General features: G+C 36.4%; 2 protein-coding genes across 2 annotated transcripts; both read left to right on the forward strand.

Annotated features, from left to right (window-relative positions):
* The first annotated feature begins 420 nt into the window (after window positions 1-420).
* Window positions 421-1052, forward strand: LOC137197765 (lactose-binding lectin l-2-like). The gene has a single exon (XM_067611174.1). It carries the CDS (start codon window positions 500-502, stop codon window positions 986-988), a length of 489 nt encoding a protein of 162 aa, XP_067467275.1. The 5' UTR covers window positions 421-499; the 3' UTR covers window positions 989-1052.
* Window positions 1053-1868: 816 nt separating this feature from the next.
* LOC137197768 (lactose-binding lectin l-2-like) lies at window positions 1869-2473 on the forward strand. The gene has a single exon (XM_067611176.1). It carries the CDS (start codon window positions 1980-1982, stop codon window positions 2466-2468), a length of 489 nt encoding a protein of 162 aa, XP_067467277.1. The 5' UTR covers window positions 1869-1979; the 3' UTR covers window positions 2469-2473.
* The last annotated feature ends 8748 nt before the right edge of the window (window positions 2474-11221 follow it).

The following is an 11221-nucleotide window of genomic DNA, read 5'->3' on the forward strand; positions in this document are numbered from 1 at the left end:
AACTCCTTCACTTAGCGAGAAAATGAGTACTATGTAACTGTATATTATATAATAATATAATATAATAACCTTCTACTTGAAGTTGTTCCAATAGAAAAGCTCAGTGCCACAATAAAAGGATTAAATGGTTTTGTCTGATACTGTAATAATATTGTTAAGCACTTTTTGGATGCAATAAAAATAGAATTATATAGAAAAACAAACAGCAGAGCTCTCCTGAAAGTGCCAAAGTTTAACAACTGTAAATCAATAGTGATCAATAGTAAAGCAGTTATTGCTTCTCTTTGATTTCCTTGTTTTCATTTCAGAGTCCTGGTTGATTATTAGTCAAACATTACAAAATATCACACCATCAGTGCAGACAGCCTCTCTGAAGCAGATAAAAGAAAGCAGCCTTTCACCTGTCTCTGCAAGATTCTTGATAACATTTAACGGTGCAGATCAGCTCCAACTAACGGATCAACCTCTCATCCTGCTCCTGTGACAGAGAGACACCATCATGCTCTTGTTCCTCTTCTTGTTTGGTCTGGCTCTGGGTGCTGAGACTCCTTCAGGTGACCATGAAGTGAAGCTACAGCGTGGTAACTGTCCCATGTTCTGGTACAGCTTCAACAGCCGCTGCTACAAGTATGTCGCCACACATATGACCTGGGCTGATGCAGAGCTCCACTGTGTGTCAGAGAAGGCCAACCTGGTGTCTATCCACAGTCTGGAAGAACACAATTTTGTCAAATCCCTGATTAAGAACTTTGACCATGCTGAGGGATTCACTTGGATCGGACTCAGTGACACCCAGAAGGAAGGAGGATGGATGTGGTCTGATGGATGTGCAGTGGACTTTGACTTTTGGAATTCAGGAGAGCCAAACAACGCAGGAGAAAATGAAGACTGTGTTTACAACAACCATGGTACTGATCTGAAATGGAATGATCACTCATGTTCTCTCACCTTTCCGTCTGTTTGTGCTTCTCGCATAGACTGTCCTTAGCAAGTGATATGGTTGCTATGGACAACCTGGTGAATTTCCACCTGTTGTTCTGTTAAAATGCAATGGGCCTCAACAAAAAAGTTACAAATGTTTATGAAGAAAAGTCATTTATCAAACCTTCATTTTCACCAGTGTTGGACATTCATAAAAGTTCGTTGCCACAGATAAGACCTGGGCTGATGCAGAGCTCCACTGTGTGTCAGAGAAGGCCAACCTGCTGTCTATCCACAGTCTGAAACACAAAAAATAAACATATATACAATTTTACGTGTGTGTACAGAAGTTATTTCTCTAACTCTTACTTTCACAATTGTTGGATATTCACATATTCAACTCCAGTCATTCAATAAAAAAATCTTTGTGAGTTTGCAAATTTCAGTGTGCAGACAACTACTACTACTTTTATCTACTCAGGTAGATAAAAGCAGAACAACAACAACAAGTCCTTTTCTTAGCAAGAAAACGTGTACTATATACCCATAAAAACTTTCTACTTAAATTTATTCCAAATGTAAAACTCAGTGCCACAATAAAAAAATAAAAGGATTTTATCTGATATTGTAATAATGTTGTTGGGCATGTTTTTCATGCAATAAAAATATAATCATGTGTTCTTATCTTCCACCCATTTTCCTTCATCCGTTGTCCTTGATATAATTGACTGATACTGTAATAATGTTGTTGAGCATTATTATGATGCAATAAAGATATAATTATAGAGAAAAACAAACAAGAGAGTTCTCCTGAAAATTCCAAAGTTCAACAACTGTAAGTCAATAATCAGTAGTTATTGCTTCCTCCTCCTCTCCTCTCCTCCTTCCTCCTCTTTGGTTTCCTTGTTTTCATTTCAAAATCTGCCTCTCTGAAGCATATAAAAGAAAGCAGGCTTTCACCTGTCTCTACAAGATTCTTGATAACATTTAACAGTGCAGATCAGCTCCAACTAACGGATCAACCTCTCATCCTGCTCCTGTGACAGAGAGACACCATCATGCTCTTGTTCCTCTTCTTGTTTGGTCTGGCTCTGGGTGCTGAGAGTCCTTCAGGTGACCATCAATTGAAGCTACAGCGTGGTAATTGTCCCATGTTCTGGTTCAGCTTCAATGGCCGCTGCTACAAGTATGTCGCATCACATATGACCTGGGCTGATGCAGAGCTCCACTGTGTGTCAGAGAAGGCCAACCTGGTGTCTATCCACAGTCTGGGAGAACACAATTTTGTCAAATCCCTGATCGAGAACTTTGACGTTGCTCCGAGAAAAATCTGGATCGGACTCAATGACATCCCCAAAGAAGGCAGATGGATGTGGTCTGATGGATGTGCAGTCAACTTTATCTTTTGGAATTCAGGAGAGCCAAACAACATAGGAGGAAATGAAGACTGTGTTCAGATCAATGGTGATACTAATCTGAAATGGAATGATGTCCCATGTTCTGATACCCTTCCGTATGTTTGTGCTTCTCGCATAGACTGTCTTTAGCAACTGGTATGACCTGGGCTGATGCAGAGCTCCACTGTGTGTCAGAGAGGCCAACCTGCTGTCTATCCACAGTCTGGAACTCAACATATATACAATTTTACTTGTGTGTACAGAAGTTATTTCTCTAACTCTTACTTTCACCATTGTTGGATGTTCACATAGTCAACTCCAGTGGTTCAATCTGTGTGAGTTTGAAAAATTTCAGTGTGCAGGCAAATTCATTTTCTTTTTTGTCTCACTTTGACTATACAAAATGTTTTATTTATAGAATTACAAAAATTCCTCTTTGTTTCCCCAGACAGTGTTTCTCTGTTGAATGGCAGTGAGAGGATAGTAATAAAAAGAGGAACATTTACAGTAAAAAGGTGGTAACTTTGGAAGATATCCACTTGATTTTATTAATTTGGATATAAGCTTCTGATAACCTTCAAATACATATTTGCACAAATTGACGGCTCTCCATCACTTACATTGAAGCCCATTAAGAATTCAGAAGGGCTCCAACGATCAAGGACAAACTAGTCAGGAGTTGACTTCCTGCTCTCGAACCTGACACTTGGCAATTTTTGCTGTGGTAATTGCAATTACTGTGAGAATATGGTGAAATCCGACACTTTTAGAAATGTGTTTAGTAACAAAACCTACGCTATCACCAGTTTCATGAATTGTAATATTACCCATGTTGTGTACTGACTTGAATGCATTTGTGGCTGTTTCTATGTAGGCCTCACTAGAAGGAGGCTGAGGGACAGAGTGGCCAAACATAGGTATGCCATTCGTACTGGGAACATGAATTATCCTATGGCCAAACAGTACATGGAAGCACAACATGGGAGTGATTAAACCCTAAGAGTGTAAGGTATTGAAGTTATCAGCTCTGATGCCAGGGGTGGGGACAAAATTAAACACCTCAAACAAAGAGAGGCATACTGGATCTATGCCCTTAAAGCCACCAGTTACCCTGGTCTAAACGAAGACTTTGACCTTTCATCTTTCTTATACTCATTAGCTTTGTCCTATATTAGTGTAATTTTTTTTTTGTCTTCTTAAGGAGTTGATATTCCCAAAAGCTTTTTTTTTTTTTTCTTTTAAAAGGTCCCTAAAGTGTTCTCAACTTGGTTTCCTCATTGAAGATACTATATATTGATGTTGTTATTGCTTGAGTGCATCTGTAATGGTGGTTTTGTTTGATTGACTAATGTTGACTTAAATGTTGTATTCTGATGTTTGTTTCCTATTGTGGATTTTATCCGTCTTTGCTTTTTAAAGATCTTTATTGAATTTCACAATAATAAATTTACAAATACAATATATCAAACAATAAAGTGCAAAAAGTGCCAAAGTGCAAACATTTACATTGCTCATTGATACATTTTTTTTTTTATCCTTCTTTGCCTACCCCATCCTTAGCAAGGATAATAGCCTGTTGGAGGGCCTTGGTTTTGTATTTCCTGTATTGTATTTATTGTGTGATGTCACTAGAGACCAGAAAGAAAATTATGCAGGTGCTCAGTGTTGCACACTTGTGGTGACTGCAAATATAATTACACAGTTTGTTTCTTTGTGTCTCCAAACCCGCGTTGGTATGTTATTTAATGTCTCTAGCCCACTGAAATAAAGAACTTTTATTTTTCAAACCTACTTTGAGTGCCTGGACCTGGATTCTTTACACCAGTTTTTTGGTCACAATTCTTCCGCCCTTCTTAATTAATTATAGTGTTGATGTGAAATCTCATGGTGAATTGATGGTCTTTTCTTGGGTTATGTTCAGCTTCTGTGTGTTACTGTGTGGGTGAAAATGTTTGGCAAGTGCTCTTGACCAACCATAATGCCAGCAGTGCAGACACCCTCTCTAAAGCATTTAAAAGAGAACAGCCTTTCCCCTGTCTCTGCAAGATTCTTGATCACACCCCACAGTGCAGATCAGCTCCAACCAACACATTACACTCTTTTCCTGACTTGACAACATGCTCTTGTTCCTCTTCTTGTTTGGTCTGCCTCTGGGTGCCGAGTCTCCTTCAGGTGACCATGAAATGAAGCTATATTCTGTCTCATGTTCTGGTACAGCTTCAACGGCTGCTGCTGCAAGTATATCGCCACACCTAAGACCTGGGCTGATGCAGAGCTCCACTGTATGTCAACCAATGTTGGAGATAGTCACACATAGTCAACTCTAGTGGTTCAATAAAAAAAATCTTTGTGAGTTTGTAAATTTCAGTTTGTGAACAAACCCTCAATTTCCTTTATTTTCATGAATATTGAACATTCACACATGTAACTCCAGTGATTGCTCAAAAAGAATATTCACACAACTTTTTAATAGTCTCAAAATTTTCTTTTTTGTCCCAGTTTGACTGTAAAAACTATTTTATTTATAGAATTACAACAAAAGGCATTTACTTTTGACAATAATGGCATAAAGACAGACAGATCTTTCCCCTTGCACATTTGTGCAGATTGAAATTATTGTTTTAATTAAAGTGCTTTTACATGTCTGTTCTAGATTTTCATACTCTTTGCTTGTTGATTAAATGAAGGAACAGCACATGAATTTTATATTCTGATTCATCAATAATAGGGAGTTTTGTTACCTTTAAGCAGCCTCCTCCAGAGGCCAATAATTCTCTTTTTAACTGCAACACAAAGTATCTTCCCAACTCTCCATAGACCTTATTAATACAGATTATCATTTTAACTTTTAAGGTATACTTAAGAAATGTGTAGCTTTTCCAGTATATATGTATATTTTAAACTGCCACTCTTCACATACACACAACATAACTGTTGGGCCGAACCTACCTAAAACATTTAATCTGACATCTACAAATAAATCGAGAGTTTTACATTTACTAACATGAGCAAACATATCTGTGGAGGTCTGCTTATACAGCTCCTCAATGGCAATTATGATGAGTTATTTTAATTCATTATGAGACTGAGATATTTAAAGCAATAGTGAATCTCTAAATTTTCTCTTTTTCATACAAACTTTATTTTAATAATATCAGCTTTTCTACAACCAAAGACAAAAACTTGAGTTATATAACTGTTGACCATCAATGTCCATTTCTCACAGAAGTCACATGTGTTTTATTTCTTCACCTGCTGGTTTACGTAAATTCAAATTATCTAAGTGCTTGACTGTCCCAGCTATTAATATTCTGTTTTAGATAAATATGGGAACAGCACAGGTTTAACAGCTGTTATGATGTAAACACAAGTACACTACCTAAAATACACGTAAATATCTTTTTATGTATTCAAACTCAATATTTACTTGGTTCTGATGGTAAAATCACACTGTTGTGAGTTAGTTTATATTAGATCTATTTAACACAGGTAGCAGTCAGGGCTTAATACACTTTTTATATCTGTTCTAACTGAGGCTCTGGGCTTTTTCCCAAATCATTTTAGTGCCAAGAGCATCTTTACTTCATCACAAGTCAAAATTCAAAGGTTGATTTCAATGTGAAAAAGCACTATTATACAGAACTTTAATGTTATGATCAGCTTAGTCCTTGTCAAGCATTAGAAACTCTTTCAAGACAGACTGTGATCACTTTTTATGACCAATACTTCCCTCAGATGATCACAAAAAAATAAGCATTCTTCTTGGCACTTTTTGGTAGTGTGTGGAAAAGCACTGAGCAACATAATATATGAACAGCTGCCTCGCTCTCTTTCCAGTTGGCATAAGCTATAACAAGAAACACTCCCTATTATGTGCATGTGTGTGTGTGTATGTGTGTGTGTGTGTGTGTGTGTGTGTGTGTGTGTGTGTGTGTGTGTGTGCGTGTGTGTGCGTGTGTGTGTGTGTGTGTGTGTGTGTATGAGTGTGTGTGTGTGTGTGTGTGTGTGTGTGTGTGTGTGTGTGTGTGTGTGTGTGAAAGGGAGGTAGGGTCACTGATGGTTGACACCCGGCAGCGATAAGGTTTGCTGATGCTGCTCAGGGGTGTCCACACTTAACCTGTAAGTAATGATCCCATGCAGATATTTATAGGCCACTAATGTGGGGGAAGTATGTACACAAGTTATTTTATCAACCCAAATTTTCTCTGACGCTTGACAGTCACACAGGTAACTTCCACTGATTAAGCAAAAAAAAAAAAAAAACATATTAAGAGAATTAACAGTGAAATAATTCACTGTTTTTCACTTGCTTGTATGTGTAAATTTAGATTATTAAAGTGTTTTTCAAAATCTGCTCCACCACTTCATATTCTCTGTGTAGTAGATAAATTTGGGAACAGCTGTTTCAATCACACAAACACCGAGTACAAATACTCTGTGGGAGGGGGGTAAAGTGTAATAAAGTCATGTATGCAACACGTGTTCAACATCATTTCAACTCAAAGGTAAAATCACAATGAATGAAATGTTCAAGTGAGAACCACAATTTTCCAAAGCATTTTACTTGTAAAAGCATCTTTGATTCATTACAAGACAAAAGTTAAAGAGGATGTCAAGATGAAGGCCCACTTTCATACAGAAATTCAGTGTTATGAGCAGTTTAGTGCTTGTCTGTGCATTAAAACTCTCTTTCAAAGACAGACACTGATCCCTTTTATCACCAACATTTTCATTCAGATGTTCACAGAAAAGAAAAATTCTTCTGGAACTTCTTGGCAGAGCATGGAGAAAGGACGAAAACCTTCATTTAGTCTGCATATTAGAGGATAGCTTCACAATTTTTCAAGTCGGTCTTAAAACTCCAGTCAGGTGCCCATATGGACATTAAAACACTGTAATCCTTCCTGCTGTTCACACTGACCATTAGAAGATCCTCCAAATGCATTTTCAATGTAAAAGGACAAAATTTGCCATCCTTATTTTATGAAAAAATATATTTCAGAGTTTATTTGAATTTAATGTGAGGCTTACATCATCCACATTAGTTGAATTAAGTGGATATCTTCCAAAGTTAAAGTGTTTTAGTACAAAATTCCTCTTTGTTTCCACAGACAGTGTTTCTCTGTTGAATGGCAGTGAGAGGATAGTAATAAAAAGAGGAACATTTGCAGTAAAAACGTGGTAACTTTGGAAGATATCCACTCCATTTTACTAATTTGGATATAAGCTTCTTATAACCTGCAAATACATATTTGCACAAACTGAGGGCTGTCCATCACTTACATTGAAGCACATGAGGAATGACTCTTCTAACAGCCAGTATGAACAGGAGGAATGATTACAGCAAGAAAAAACATTTTCATTGTTCATATGTAAATATGAATATTATTTTAAGACAAAACTAACTAATTATAGCGTTGACATGAAATCTCATGGTGAATTGATGGTCTTTTCTTGGGTTATGTTCAGATTCTGTGTGTTACTGTGTGGGTGAAAATGTTTGGCAAGTGCTCTTGACCAATCATGTAATGCCAGCAGTGCAGACACCCTCTCTAAAGCATTTAAAAGAGAACAGCCTTTCCCCTGTCTCTGCACGATTCTTGATCACACCTCACAGTGCAGATCAGCTCCAATCAAGAAATTACCAACATGCTCTTGTTCCTCTTCTTGTTTGGTCTGGCTCTGGGTGCCAAGTCTCCTTCAGGTGACCATGAAATGAAGCTACAGCGTGGTAACTGTCCCATGTTCTGGTACAGCTTCAACGGCCGCTGCTACAAGTATGTCGCCACACCTAAGACCTGGGCTGATGCAGAGCTCCACTGTGTGTCAGAGAGGCCAATCTGGTGTCTATCCACAGTCTGGAACACAAAAAATAAACATATATACAATTTTACGTGTGTGTACAGAAGTTATTTCTCTAACTCTCACTTTCACCATTGTTGGATGTTCACATATTTGACTCCAGTGGTTCAATAAAAAAATCTGTGTGAGTTTGCAAATTTCAGTTTGTGGAAAAACTCTCAATTTCCTTTATTTTCATGAATATTGAACATTCACACATGTAACTCCAATGATTGGTCAAAAAGAATATTCACATAACTTTTTGATAGTCTCAAAATTTTCTTTTTTGTCCCAATTTGACTGTAAAATATGTTTATAGAATTACAATAAAAGCATTTACTTTTAACAATAATGCAATAAAGACATTTCAATCCACAGATTTTTCCTCTTGCACATTTGTTTAGATTTAAATGATTGTTTTAGTTAAAGAGCTTTTACATGTCTGCTCTAGATTTTCATACTCTGCTTGTTGATTAAATGAAGGAACAGCACATGAATTTTATATTCTGATGTATTCATTCCTTAACTCACTTTAGTTTAAAACAACACCAATCAGTTTTTACCTCACATCTTTATTGGGGTGGAAGGAGAGTGAATGAATTAGACCTGATGTATTATTTGAATAAGTTGTAGCTTTCATTTGACATTTCTAGGTGAGCTGGTCATTTCTGGCTTATGTTGGCAACTGAAAATGTTTGCCCAGAAAAAATGTGCACACAATTTTTAATGATCTCTATTTAAAAAAGAAAAAAAAAACATTTTATGTATTCAGTTTTAACTATATTGTCTGTATATTTTTGTTTTCCAATATGAAGATTTTAATGTTGTTCCAAACTCTCACTATCGCAGGAATAAAATTCTGGTGGGGAAATATTAAATACTTAAAATATAATGTCACGAAAAATGAAATATTAGCTTAAAAAAACTGCAGAGGACATGACCTCTGTATCCTCAAAAAAACAGGTCTATTGAGGATATGGAGGTCCTCAGACATTTTGATTTCTCATTTGGGAAAAGCACAGATGTTACTAATAACATTAATGATGGCTCTGTTTGATTCAAGTCTTCCAGTAAGCCGTGACAGTGTGACAGTGAGCCTGCATGCACACTACAAGACCCTGAAACTGAACCAGCTAAACGTAATTCAGTCATAATTTATTATATCACACCTGTGACATGTAAAAAATATCTTCAGTAAAAAAGATCTATGGTAGCTACGGCCTTGTTAAGTACAGACTGTTATATAACTGACATCTTGGTAGGCCTGTAGACTTTACCAAGAGAGACATCAAGACCGATTCTTGTTTATTTTAAACATGTTGTGTGAATTTAAGTCTTAATCAGGGGTGTCCACACTTAACATGTAATTAATGATCCCATGCAGATATTTATAGGCCACTAATGTGGGGGAAGTATGTACACAAGTTATTTTATCAACCCAAATTTTCTCTGACGCTTGACAGTCACACAGGTAACTTCCACTGATTAAGCAAAAAAAAAAAAAAAAACATATTAAGAGAATTAACAGTGAAATAATGTACTGTTTTTCACTTGCTTGTATGTGTAAATTTAGATTATATAAGTGTTTTTCAAAGTCTGCTCCACCACTTCATAGACTCTGTGTAGTAGATAAATTTGGGAACAGCTGTTTCAATCACACAAACACCGAGTACAAATACTCTGTGGGAGGGGGGTAAAGTGTAATAAAGTCATGTATGCAACACGTGTTCAACATCATTTCAACTCAAAGGTAAAATCACAATGAATGAAATGTTCAAGTGAGAACCACAATTTTCCAAAGCATTTTACTTGTAAAAGCATCTTTGATTCATTACAAGACAAAAGTTAAAGAGGATGTCAAGATGAAGGCTCACTTTCATACAGAAATTCAGTGTTATGAGCAGTTTAGTGCTTGTTGACACTTGACAGCCACACAGGTAACTTCCACTCATTGTGTAAAACAAAAACATATAAATAAGAGAATTAACAGTGAAATAATTTGCAGTTTTTCAGTTTTCACTTGCTTGTTTAGATTATTAAAGTGTTTTTCAAAGTCTGCTCCACCACTTCATCGACTCTGTGTAGTAGATAAATTTGGTAACAGCTGTTTTGATCACAAGAACACCGAGTACAAATACTCTGTGGGAGGGAGATAAAGTGTAATAAAGTCATGTATGCAACACGTGTTCAACATCATTTCAACCTAAAGGTAAGATCACAATGAGTGAAATGTTCAAGTGAGAACCACAATTTTCCAAAGCATTTTACTTGTAAAAGCATCTTTGATTCATTACAAGACAAAAGTTAAAGAGGATGTCAAGGTGAAGGCTCACTTTCATACAGAAATTCAGTGTTATGAGCAGTTTAGTGCTTGTCTGTGCATTAAAACTCTCTTTCAAAGACAGACACTGATCCCTTTTTATCACCAACATTTTCATTCAGATGTTCACAGAAAAGAAAAATTCTTCTGGAACTTCTTGGCAGAGCATGGAGAAAGGACAAAAACCTTCATTTAGTCAGCATATTAGAGGATAGCTTCACAATTTTTCTAGTTGGTCTTTAAACTCCAGTCAGGTGCCCATATGAATATTGAAACACTGTAATCATTCCTCCTGTTCATACTGACCATTAGAAGATCCTCCAAATGCATTTTCAATGTAAGTGGACAAAATTCACCATCCTCATTTTATGAAAAAACATATTTCAGAGTTCATCTGAATTTAATGTGAGGCTAAAGTCTTCCATATTAGTTGAATTAAGTGGATATCTTCCAAAGTTAGAGGATAGTAATAAAAAGAGGAACATTTGCAGTAAAAAGTTGATAACTTTGGAAGATATCCACTTGATTTTATTAATTTGAATATAAGCTTCTGATAACCTGCAAATACATATTTGCACAAACTGAGGGCTGTCCATCACTTACATTGAAGCCCATTAAGAATGACTCTTCTAACGGCCAGTATGAACAGGAGGAACGATTACAGCAAGAAAAACACTTTCAATGTTCATATGTAAATATGAATATTATTTTAAGACACAACTAACTAATTGGTAGTTGATGT

Source organism: Thunnus thynnus, chromosome 15 (genome assembly GCF_963924715.1).
Source record: "Thunnus thynnus chromosome 15, fThuThy2.1, whole genome shotgun sequence".
NCBI lineage: Eukaryota > Metazoa > Chordata > Actinopteri > Scombriformes > Scombridae > Thunnus > Thunnus thynnus.

Bases quoted from the DNA above. Each gene is read 5' to 3' on its own strand.
- LOC137197765 (XM_067611174.1), top strand. From the start codon at position 500: ATGCTCTTGTTCCTCTTCTTGTTTGGTCTGGCTCTGGGTGCTGAGACT.
- LOC137197768 (XM_067611176.1), top strand. From the start codon at position 1,980: ATGCTCTTGTTCCTCTTCTTGTTTGGTCTGGCTCTGGGTGCTGAGAGT.